Source organism: Columba livia, chromosome 8 (assembly GCF_036013475.1).
Source record: "Columba livia isolate bColLiv1 breed racing homer chromosome 8, bColLiv1.pat.W.v2, whole genome shotgun sequence".
Lineage (NCBI taxonomy): Eukaryota > Metazoa > Chordata > Aves > Columbiformes > Columbidae > Columba > Columba livia.
The window spans coordinates 15623835-15635914 of NC_088609.1; the positions used below are offsets into that span (position 1 = coordinate 15623835).

The window sequence follows — 12080 nt, forward strand, 5'->3', positions numbered from 1 at the left end:
GAGCAGCCACAAGAATTTGGGCTGGATGAAAAAAAAATACTTGTTTTCATGGCTACTGAGAGAATATTGCTGTATGTGGCAGGATTTTTTCAGTTTATACCTAAGGAGGGAAGCATGTGTGTGCACCTTTGTGCCTAACACTCAAAGCAGACCTTCAGAAACATCAATATGGGGAAAACAGTACCTTTCCTTGCCAGTTTAAAGCACATCAGCAGCTAGTTGTGCAGATGTCCCTGCCTCATAGGCCCTTTACTATACAGGTCCCAAAGATAGAGTTCTCTGTATACCACACAAACACAGCTCGAGATGCACTGGAGAGGGCATCTCACCTAAATGCAAATTGTAAATGACCAGGGAGGCGTGCTGATGCTCCTTGCTTTATTATGCCTCATTATAACAGCCAGACTTTGTCCACTCTTCATGGCATGGCACTCTCAAAAGCCCTAGGGACGTGCACCAAGCCCCACACAGTGTATTCCGCACTGCAGAGCTGCACATCCCGTGTGCCGAGCCCACGGCAGCCCTGCTGCCGCCCGGCCGGCCCTCCCTGCAGCCCGTGTGCTGCCCCGGGACCACCGCGGCCGGGACCGCCCGGCGGACCCGCCGAAGAGCCCTGGGGCTGTTCCGCCGGTGAGGGGCACCCGGGGGCGGCCTGTGGCCGACAAGCCCTGTCAGCCCCTCAGCGTACTCCGTCCCGCTGCCCCTCCGCAGCGCAGCGACCCCCGCTCTGTCCCGCCCCGACACCGCGGCCACCCCGCCCGGCTCCTCAGGGCGCCATGCTCCCTGCGCCACCGCGTTGCCATGGAGACGCGAGGCCCCCGGCGCCGCCGGCCGGGGCTGTCCGCGGCGTTCGCCTGCGGCGGGAGGGCGGCGGTGTGGGGGCAGCCGCGGGCCCTGCGGGCCGTGCCACCCCGTCAGCGGAAGGAGGAAGCGCCATGGCCGAGGCCTGGGCCGGTTTCTCGCAGGAGGAGCTGCGGCGCCTGCGGAGCCAGCACCCAGGTACGGACCCGGCTGGGCTCTGGCGGGGCTGGGGCTCGGGACCGCGGTGAGCGGGGGACAGCGGGACCGGGTCCAGCGCGGAGGAGCCTCCGGGCCCTCGGCAGCCCCTCAGCCCCCTCGTCGACACCTCGGGCCTTCTCCCACCCCGGCCTCTCTGTGCAGCCCCCTCAGCCCTCCATGTCCCTTTCCTCGGCCTTGCCATCCCCCGGGGCTTCCCGCCCCCTTAGAGCTCACATTCACCCCCATCGATCAGCCTCGGCCTCCTCATTCAGCCCTTCTTTGCTCTACATCCGCACGGCTATCAGTTCACTCTGCCCATCCCCTCCATCTCTGCATCAGATATCTCAGCTGCCCCAGGCAGCCCCTCGTTTCCCTTAGCCGGTGCACCGGCCCCTCCCGTCCAGGCTCCATCTCTCAGTCTCCCATTCAGCCCCTCTTTTTCTCCACCTGCAACCTCTCTGTCACATTTCCAAACTCTCCAGCCCCTTGTCCTGCACCACATCAGTCTGTCACCTCATTCGTGTTCCCAGCCTCCTCTTTGCCCATCTGTCACCTTATTCTCCCCACAGTCTTTATTTTGTAGATCCCCAGTTTGCCCCCTAGACTGCCTGGGATCTTTCTTTAGTCCTGCGTCCATCTCTGTGATTCCCCCAAGGGCAGCCTCCAGTCCTCGCTACAGTTCCTCCTTTAGCCCCTCAGTCCAAGCTCCTTATTCCTCTGTCTCCCCATTTCAGTTGTTCAGATTCCCTACAGCTCCTGATTCTTAGGGTAACAAAACATTTCCAGGTTCCTGGGATTTCCCCCATGTTGCCTTCCCTTGACACCCTGGCATGTCGTTTCTTTAGGTTGGTTTTGTGCCAGTTTGTTTTCTTGCCTGGAAAAGTTAACTCACAGAGTCTGTCTTTGAACTTGAGATTGGATTTTAATCCTGTTTGACCCTCTCATCAATTGATAGGTTTTTATGAACCCCCAGAGCAGCAGCATCATCCCCACGCTGTGAATAAGAGTCGGAAGCCAACACCAAGAGAAAAAGCCTTCCAGCAGCAGTGTCAGAAGCTGGGACTGCAGGGTGGAGCAGCCTCTGTTCCTCCTGAGCAGTTGCTTTCTGTACCAAAACACAAGCCTGGTCCTCCTGAGCAGCCTGTGCCACCACCTCATCCTCCTTCAGTGGGAGATCAAAGGCAAAGTGGCAATCGAGAGCAGCAGAAGGAAGCTACGCCGCTAGATCCTTGTAATGGCAGTGACAATGCGCAGACCCGCCCTGCAAAGTCAAACTCCAAAGCGGAGAAAAAGAAAGTGGAATTGTTAGTAAGTCAGTAAAATCAGGGGATGGATTTTATTATTTATTGACTCATTCTTTTGTTGTACAGTAGAGTAAACTTTCCTGTATCTAATAGCAAGGTTTAAGAGATCGTGTTTGCTTCCTCTGCGTTGAACCTTTGTTTTTCATCTCTGTGTGGGTAAAACCTGATTCAAACCAAAATTCTGTATTGTAATCCATGCAGATACGCATTTTGCTGTCTTCAAATGATTTCCAGTGGCAGTGGTACTTTATGTCATGAAGTGCCTAAGATGCAGGACTGTGTTAATGGTTTATGAAGACTTAATCTCACTTGTCTCCTGCTGCATAGACAAGCCAGCAGCCACAACAAAAAGCCCTCTTGGAATTAGATATGCCATGATTTGTGTAACTTTGGGTTCCCCTTTGCAATATTGCTGCAGTTTTCTTCTAGCTAGAAGTGTTGGTAAGGAGGTAAAATTTCAGGTTTAAGCAGTTCTCTAGTTTTTATGATTCAAGATGAGACCAGTCTCAAGGCTCTCACCCTGTGCATCAGCAGGGTGCCTGTCTCCCTCAGAAGTGTCAATCTGGTACATGCGAGAGAAAGGAAAAAGCACTGAATGTGGCTCACTGGAAGTCTGATTGAATGTTGCAGTTACTTAGTTCATCATCCAGAATTCAGACAGGAGACTATAAAAGGAAGGTGCTCTCTAAATGCTAGAGAGGGCAGGCATTTTCGGTAGGAGAAATTTCTTGGTTTTATGTCTTCATGTTTGTTTGCTGTCTATATCCATGTGCTAGTTCTCTCTTTCTCCCCAGTGGGCAAAGCAAAGTTTGAGGGGCAAAAAGATGGATTGTTTTTCTAGGGCATATAGTTTATTTCTAAAGCACTTCAACAGTGCTGCTCCAGCCTTGAGTTCCTTTGCAGTTCCAGACTTTTCTGCCTAAAATAATCAGCAAACACTAGCTGGCCACTAGAATCCATGCACCATTTGTATTCCTCCAAAACAGGGCTCAGCAGCTCTCTGAGTGTGGTGTGCCAGACCCTGTCTCTAAAGGTGCTTCCCACTGGACAGGCAGAACTGTGGCCATCAGCAGCACCAGTGTGGAGAAGCAGAGTATGGCTTCTTTCAAATTTAAAATTCAAAAGGATCCAGCAGGTTCTGTTTTGTACAGTTGTGCCTTGAGAGGCTGCAGGTGCTGGCCATGCTAACGGCTGTTTACCTGCCCGGTTCCTGGCTGGGATCACTTACCTGCACATGGCTGTCCCTTCACCAGAACAGCAGCGCTTTGACAAGCAGTGCCAAATTCCTTGTATGGGTGCAGTTCACCAGTAGTACTGGCTGTTCTGCTCCTTCCTGATGGTGAAAAATACAGACACTATTTGACTGGGCAGAAGACAGCTAAAGCTTTGCAGAGAAGTTTTTCACTCTGTGGGGAGCAAATAACATTTACTGCAACAACCAGCCCCTGAATCTGCTGAATTCAAATCAGCTTGTGCACTTGAATTTAAAACTTACTAAAAATATTTCTCTTTATGAGGTTTTAGGAAAAGGGTGATGAGGAGAAGTCTGAAGAGATACTCTTATGCAGAAATGGTTGTTAAGAATAACATAGCCGCATTACTTGGGTATTTTTAAGCTAAGCTATTTTTAAGCTGAAACTTCTTGAGAAGGGGCATGAGGAACACAACAGGGTGGAAAAGTGGCAAAGCAGTTTTTGTTTCTCCTTAGTCCTGCCCAGTTGTGTTGTCGAAGGTTGTACCCTCTCATCTGAGACCTTGCCTTCCATCCTCTGAGGCTGGTTTTCTCTCTTGGTACATGTAGCCTAGGAAAAGGAATTGCAAAAGTGAATTCTTGTTCTTCTACATTGTTCATTTGCATTGTAACTTTTACCAGCCTTTTATTTGTATCAGATTAATTATTTGGGGACGGTACTGTAAAGCAGACTTGTGAAAGGATGTGTTTTATGGAAAAAACTTCCAAAAAAAGAGGCTGTGTTGGCAGACCAAACAGCCAGTAGGAATCCTGAAACTGCTTCTACCTAGTGGAGAAGCACATCCTTTAAATGAAAATTTCCACCCATTTCTGCAAAGGCGTGGCATGCCCTTTCTTCCAGCAAAGCTGAATTTACCAGGAGGTTACTTGCTTATGAAGACTTTTGTTCTGATCAGCACATTTCATCTGGCAATGTTTTATTGGTCTGAATGACTTCCCTGTTTATTGTTCCTTTGACATTTTCAGAGTTTGCTCCAGGAAATATGATGGTGAATATTTTTGTCATTTGGGGAACAGGGAGAGAAAAGAACTTTCTATTAATTTTGATCTTATTGTCAATGAACAGGCAGGAAAAATCACGATGGGAAATCCTCCAGCAAGAGCAACGGCTAATAGAAGAGAAGAATAAACGCAAGAAGGCACTCCTGGCCAGAGCTATTGCCGAGAGGTAAGGGGCTGCCGGTTGCGTATCTTCTACTTGAATTTCACTTTTTCCTCCTTTCTGTGCTCTGTCTGTACTGTTCCACAAGTGAGCAGCTGTGATCGAGATTTCCCTTTGATGACAAACTCACTAAGAAGTTGTGACTAAGCTTTTCACATTTCCAAAGCTGCAGCTCTGTACACAGATGGAAAAGTTATTACACAGTTCGAGAATTAGCTCAAGTCCTTGTGCCTGTTAGTAAGAGCCCATCGGGAAGTTGGGGTGCTCAAATGCTCATCCCTGTTCTGTTTGTGATTTATTTTCACTGGATTTAGGCAAAGTTTATTTGATTTCTAACCTATGAAGGGAAGCTATGGCTATTTCTGTTCAGGCTTTTGACTCTTTCTTATCACTGTGTGAGAAATGTTGAAAAGGATCAACTTAAGAAGGTACCATTTTGCCTCTGGCTAATTAAAAATTATAAAAATTCACATGTTCTTGCAGTTGTTATCTCTTGCTTTTCAGGTGAGCAGACTTTAAGACTTGTACAGTGTTATCCACTGCGAGAGTTTAAGACTGTAGGGAAGGATATTGGAGTAGCTGATGACACTGGATCAAGGGAGGAGATGGGAAGCTTTCAGGCTCACAGTGCTCTCCCAGACATGTGTGATGTTCTGCCCATTAAAGCTCTTGAGTAGCACAGGTGGACATAGATTCTCTCTGAGGTTCTGAATATGTTGTTTTCTTTTGCCAGGCAGAGATAAAACACAAGTACCTTTGGTCTGAGCCACTGTAGGACAGCAGACCACCAGGCTGGGTTCTTCCTCTTGTGTTCTTCCTCAACCAGAGCATGAGAGAGGAGGACTTGGAAAGTGATAGCTCAGGAGTTGTGTCTGACGTTCAAAGGCCTTCTTCAGGCTCCAAGCAATACTACAGGTTGTCTTTTTTTCTCCACCTGCATCAGCTGGTCTAATGAGAGGTGCTGTTGCTTCCTACAAATCTAGTCCTGCTTTCAAGTACCTGCTTTGGGGTGTAAAGCAGTGGCTTAAAAGCACAGGCTTGCTGGTGGTGATGAATGACAGCAAAGTGGCCTGGTGTAAAAGCTTTTTGAAAGTTACTTAGCTTTCTTGGGAGTGAAATTCATCAAAGCTTGCTGCCCTTAGCAACATTTCGTTGTCAGAACTTAAGAATGAATAGGCTGAGTTGAAAAAGGTTACATAAGGCTTGATTGAAATCCTTTGTGTTTGATGTAAAACTTTCCATTGACTTCACTGGGATTTGACTGGGCCTTTTGGGAATAATTTTGAAAAATGGAAATCAAGCTTCAGTTAGGTGACTTTTTGGCCTCAACTAACTGGGTTTCTTTGAAAGGGGATATTTGCAGGACTAAATACCCTTCCCCCTCTTGCTTCCCCCCCCAAGCCATTTCCTGTTTCCTTACACTGAGAACTACTTAGATACAGCAGCTTCTTGTGTGTTTCCACAGTGAAGAAACACAATCCATTTTAGGCACTTTGATTATAGTCATTACGTAATTTTGCTGTAGTCCTTTAATAGCAGACATTTTAGATCCCTGTGGATATTAAAAAAGATCAAAAGTCTTAAACCGAAGGAGAAACTTTCTGAATAGCTGTTAAAGAAGTGAGTTGCTCTGCAAATGAAATGGGGCCCATCATGCCAAGAAGAGAGGCTTGGAAAAAAAAAGAATCCATCTTCCTTTTGCAGATCCAAAAGAACTCAAGCTGAAACAGCGAAACTAAAAAGGATTCAGAAGGAGTTACAAGCTCTGGATGACATGGTATCTGCTGACATTGGCATTCTGCGGAACCGCATTGATCAGGCCAGCCTGGACTACTCGTATGCCCGGTAAGAGATGGATGGGGAGGAGGGAATAGCCCTGTCTGAGTAGAGGAATGAAATGCTGTTTCCTGTCACCAAAAGCAGTAATGGAGTTATGTCATTGCATTAATATGTAGTTAAAGTGGTGGCAGTCTGGAGGGCTTTCAAATCTTGAGGTAAAAGTGTGCTTTTTATTTCCTGATTTTTTCCCTTGGAATGTGGAAATTGAAGTAGGTTTTCTGATTTCAGACTGTGCTTTCCAGCTTTGTGCTGCCACAAGACAGTGCTTTAGCTGTGCAGTTGTCCATAAGCCCTGCTTTATTGTTTCAAGGTAGTTTATTTCTTCTCAAGGAGAAAGAGGCTTTTTTTTTTTTTTTTTTAGAAGTCCTAAAGTGAAAGTCCTTTTCAGGGAAACTTGCTTGTTGATGACAGCTCTGGTCCTGTTGGAATCAATGGGACCAATTAAGCTTAAAACATATAATACTGCTGAAGTGATTTTGGAACTGGAACCAAAAATTGAAGCAAAAAGCAAGCTTTCACCCTTCACAATGTGCCTTTAATCGCTCTGGTTCTGATGAGTTCCTTAAATGCAAGAAATTAATCGGAACACCCTATTAGTTGTGGGTAAACCACAACATCAGTAGATAAACATCAGCATGTTTATGTAGCCATTTAATAAAATCGAAATGTTAGGTTGCGGTTTTTAGTTCACGATTCAGTGTGTTAAACGTGTATTTCTCCTTATGACTTCTGCTATCCGTTGACCACAGGGCAATAAACGTGGTAATTAGTCTTTTAAAAAGTAGCAGTGGCAGCTAAAAATAAGGATTATTTAATGTATAATTATCATTTGAAATATCTAAGATTAACTATAGTTTCAGTAGCTGAGTGCATATGAATACTGAATTTCATATCCTGAAGAGGAAAAGCATTTCAGTCTATTTTAGATTTAAGTCAGGTTTCTAAAACCATTAAATGCTCCAGGAAATTTCCTTACCAAAATTTTGGTATATAATGTGTCTATTTGAAATGCTTAATGGCTAAAGAGCACATAACATAAGTGTTTGACGTTTGGAAAGCAGTTTTTAATGAAGAGAACAAAAAGGGATGCTGGTAGGATGAAGGGTATAAACTTTGCAGAATACTTAATGACTTTCATAAACTTAGTAAGTCTTCCTTTTTGTGAGGGAGGATTTGGAATTGTGAGTTAGATACTTTCAGTGTCATAGATTTTTGTGTTATGAGCCAAAGCTGGTTTATTTTAAGTGATGTCTCTTTAAAGAACTTTTTAGTTCTTGCCTTATATATTAGGGCTAAAACACAAATTATTTCAGTGGGTCAAAAGGTGCACTATTAAATAGTCCTGAGCACGTAGATAGTTAGAGGCATTTGACAATTGCTGTGGAATGAAATTTTCATACATATGATGTGAGAAATATGTGTGAATTCAGCCCAAAGGTTTAACTCTGGAGAAGTTTCCAGTGCAGCATTAGTTTTTCCATTTCAGATACCAGACCCAGGGAAATTTTGATGCCCACTTTCATTTCCCTTACAAAAAAGTCTTCTGCCCACTGCGGACAGAGCCTTTATGGCTGGGTCAAAGTTTTCTGATTATTATTTAAAGGAACATATTTGGAAAGGCTTTTCTGTGTCTGATTTCTTTCTGTCTCCCTGAGCAAAGGTTTTCTCCTATCTTTCTCTTGCTTTGTTTAACCAGAAATTTGAGTCTGGCTTTATAAAACAGCTGGATTCTTTATTCAACCACCTTACTAATATTAGTTTTATGAGTGCTCAGTAAGGTACATTGTGTAGTCATTCTGGAAAACCCTTTGCATGGTCCTTTTCCTGATGAGCAAGATTGCATCTACCTTCCTATTAATTAAATCAGAATTAATATACAGATTCACTGAACGTAGTGGAAGATGCATCACTAATGTGGACACCAGCCATTAAAGCGCTAGATATCCCGGATGTGTTAACCTCAATAAATATTCAGAATATTTCCTTTTTGCTATATTTGTCATGACAGGAAGTTTGAATTGGCAGGAGGTGTGTGTCGGAGGGATGCTTACAATAAAATTCTACATCTGTTGCCATGCAGAAGTTGTGATCACTATTGATGTTGTATGCTGTGTCAGTCTGTGCTGCTCCTGATTTTCAGAACGTATCTGGGTGACCGGAAGCGTACACTTCTAGAGCAGATCCAAATGTAAATGTGTGTGCCACCATTGCAGCATCTGTATATGTTGCATGGACAAAAAACACAAAACTGTTTTGCAGGGTTTCAGTTCACTAGATAGGTGTTCATCACAAGTGTGGAAACACTACTATTTCTCATGGTTTCTTTCTGCTGCTAGTGATGCATCTCTTAAAACAGGTAGTAAAAGTGCTTGATCATGATGCAATCTGTAGATTTCTAATGAACAAATGAACTCTTGGAATACAGCAGCGATGGAGGCTAATATGTCAAGAGGAAAAGATTTGATCAATTCACGCTTATTTTCTTCCCTTTTACTAACGTAGCAGCATGGCATGAATAACTGGCATAATGCATTGCAGGGCATGTTGCATGTCAGGGATGCTTAAAGTGTCTGTCTATCTGTCAGATTGTGAAGTGCTTTGAGAATTGACCCACTAGAGACGATGATGATTTTGCAGGAAACGGTATGAAAAGGCTGAGTCGGAGTATGTGGCAGCCAAGCTGGACCTCCAACACAAGACAGAGATTAAGGAGCACCTCACGGAGCACCTGTGCACCATCATACAGCAGAATGAACTCCGCAAGGCCAGGAAGCTGGAGGAGTTAATGCAGCAGCTGGAAGTGGAGGCAGATGAGGAAAATCTGGAACTTGAGATAGAGGTGGAGCGGATGCTGCAGCAGCAGGAGGCAGAAGCAGGGAGACAAGCCAGCCAGTCACACAGTCCTGCTGGGACAGCGAAGGAAATCCCCACTCCCAGTGTTACAGCGCAGAAGAGTGAGCATGCTAACCATGCTGTTGCTTCTCCTGCTAGTTCTGAACAGTTGGTTCACCCCGAAAACTCCGGTACCAAATCTTTCTCCAATATGGACAACCAAACTCAAACAGTGACTCCAGGAAGCCCCCCAGCTTGTTCTGGGACGTGATTACTACATTCACATAAGCCAGCCAGTTATGGATAATATGCTCTCTGCAGGCTTGTGTGCTGTATGTTATACCTGGGTTTCTGCCGTGCCAGTAATATGCACTTCATTTCTCTTTAATATTGTTTTCACATTTTAGAGGCTCTTTTTTTCAAAAGACTTTCATTTGGGGTTCTCCATCTGTCTTCATCATTCCGGTTTAAGTTCATGTTCTAATACCCAGCTCTTCATGGGGCTTTGTACCTTCCTGAAACAGGATACTTGGAAGTGAACAGTAGGGTTTTTCCAAAGGCTTTCAGCATATTGATATCACAGATACCTGTTCCAAGCCGTCTGCGAGAGATGCCTATCTACAGGAGGAAACATCCCAACTTACTCTGCTTCTGTACACATTCTGTCCCCTGACAACTGCGATAGGATGTTTGTCTTCCTTTGTATCCATAAGGGGTTAGTTTTCAACGGTTTTTAATCCTGTGAAACCCAAGTGCTTACTTTAATTATCTTCATAGCTGATACTCTTTCCTGTACCTGATTTAAAGGAAATTTGCATATTGAGGCAGCTTGCAAAGTCAGTTGTAATATTTCCTATTTATCACTTTGCCTATTTCTTTCCTATCATACTGGATCACACAAAGCTATACATTGATAACATTGTTATCTATGAAATCACAGCAGCTATGGTTTAACAAAAATGATGGGTTAATGGGTTACAGTATAAGACAATTAAGAATGTATGTAGAAGTAGAAACACACAAAAGAGACTATGTTACAATTAAAGCTGTTCCATTGCAAACATTTTTCTCTGTCTTGGTTGCCTCAAAGTTCCAATAAGTAGGGGATCTTGTAATGAATAACCTCTACTGTATATTGGAAGTGAGCCTATTGTCTTATGATCTTCATTGCATTTTCTTGCCTGAAGAGTGGGTTTGTACCCCACAAGAAGCTCAGCTGTTTTGCTCTGTTATTGTTAAGAGGCTTTAAAAAGCTATTCCAGGTGGAGAAAGTCTCAGGAATTCAAATAGAGGATATAGAAAACCCCTCCGGTAGACCCATGCAGCTGCAAACTGGGGGGACAGCACTCATAGCTCTCCACTTTGGAATGGAGGAAAGCTGCTTTCGTGATGGAAATGCTTTCTGTAAAGCCTGACTGCAACAACATGTCAGTCAGAGTTTATGAATGAGTTACTGAATGACACCATCAAGTATGTTAATGGGAGACTGGTTGTCTCTATGGCTTTAATGGTGGAAAACATGTCACTACATTTCATTTTTATTCTATTAATAAATCAGTGCCTCTTCTGTGCAGTGTGTTTACTTTCAGTTGTGATATCTGATACTAATACACATATCCAAGACTTTTTCCACAGGAGGTGATAAATGACAATATCAGTTATGTCCTTTGACAACTTTCTGCTGCGTGGAAGTAGAACCTCAAAAAAGGCTGTTCCAAAATATGAAAACTTATGAAGCAAAGGCATGGCAGGATACAGCTTGGCAGGAATCTTTTCAACTAACCATGGCCTGAGACAGCAGTGGAAAATCTCCACCGGTGCTTCTAATACACAGGAGAAAGATGTCTAAATGTTTCCTAGAGAGGCCACTCATATTCAGGGATTATTGCAGTTATAAAACTCACATATGAAGCATTGCTCTGCTGTTGCTGATATGCTATGTTCTCCGTTATTTTGCTGGAAGACCTGGCCTAGGAGCTGAAGACTTGATTGTATTGTGAGAAAATTGTGACTGACTTCCTTTGCTTTGTCTGCAGTTGCAGAACAGCTTGTAGCAACCTGATTATGGTTTTCAAAACTAGATACCAGTAAGTGCAATAATCATTTAATTGTGCCATTCTTGTTTCCAGCCTCTGCAGCTGTCCCCAGTTGCTCCTCAAGAGGATCTAAGTCCTAGTCTGTTCCTCATTACAGTTGTATTCGGCTCATCAGGGGACATACAGAAGAGCATCTGACAGAAGAGTGGAATTGTTTTGGTATTTACAGGAAGCTCATGAATACCATTTTGCATAAATTTTTTGTTCTCTAGTAGGCTAAAATGTGGTTGAAATAGTTTTACTGATTGCATCTTGTTGTTACAGGTAAGATTATTGTTTGAACAGGCAAAAAATTGTAAGTCCAAAAATCTTTTTGACAACTACTTAAGAATATGAGTTTCCTAGAAGGGAACAGGTTTATATCCAACAAAATTACTCAAAAGCTGAAAAGTTCCTGTGTGCCATCCTGATAGTGCTGGTGCTGTTTCTGCCTGCCAGGAAAATGCAGTTTGTTCTTTTACAAGGCCCTGATCGCAGTTCAGGCCAGTTCCATCTGTCTCTGAATTCTGAGCTTGCAAAATGAAGTGAACTGGCTGGAAGCCACATGAAAACAGCCATATGAAGTAACAATAGGCAGCCCAGCATTTGGTCGCTCC

General features: G+C 44.1%; 1 protein-coding gene across 3 annotated transcripts; it reads left to right on the top strand.

Moving 5' to 3' along the window:
- Nucleotides 1–272: 272 nt before the first annotated feature.
- GORAB (golgin, RAB6 interacting) lies at nucleotides 273–10955 on the top strand. Of its 3 annotated transcripts, none has more exons than XR_010474075.1 (5): nucleotides 278–999; nucleotides 1955–2307; nucleotides 4622–4723; nucleotides 6422–6562; nucleotides 9194–10955. XR_010474075.1 is itself a non-coding variant. In XM_005498852.3 (5 exons), exons 1-5 carry the CDS (start codon nucleotides 384–386, stop codon nucleotides 9657–9659), a joined length of 1674 nt encoding a protein of 557 aa, XP_005498909.2. In that variant the 5' UTR covers nucleotides 300–383; the 3' UTR covers nucleotides 9660–10955. The 3 variants fall into 3 exon arrangements, 2 of the variants coding, with proteins under 2 accessions (XP_064927136.1, XP_005498909.2); XM_005498852.3 differs by having other exon boundaries at nucleotides 300–999; nucleotides 1955–2303; XM_065071064.1 differs by lacking the exon at nucleotides 9194–10955 and having other exon boundaries at nucleotides 273–999; nucleotides 1955–2303; nucleotides 6422–6566.
- Nucleotides 10956–12080: the final 1125 nt, after the last annotated feature.

Excerpts from the sequence above, each read along its gene's own strand:
- GORAB (XM_005498852.3), top strand. The coding sequence starts at position 384 with ATGCCTCATTATAACAGCCAGACTTTGTCCACTCTTCATGGCATGGCA. Across the intron at positions 2,304-4,621 it reads GAGAAAAAGAAAGTGGAATT|GCAGGAAAAATCACGATGGG; the intron begins GTTAGTAAGTCA and ends GTCAATGAACAG. Across the intron at positions 4,724-6,421 it reads GCCAGAGCTATTGCCGAGAG|ATCCAAAAGAACTCAAGCTG; the intron begins GTAAGGGGCTGC and ends TTCCTTTTGCAG.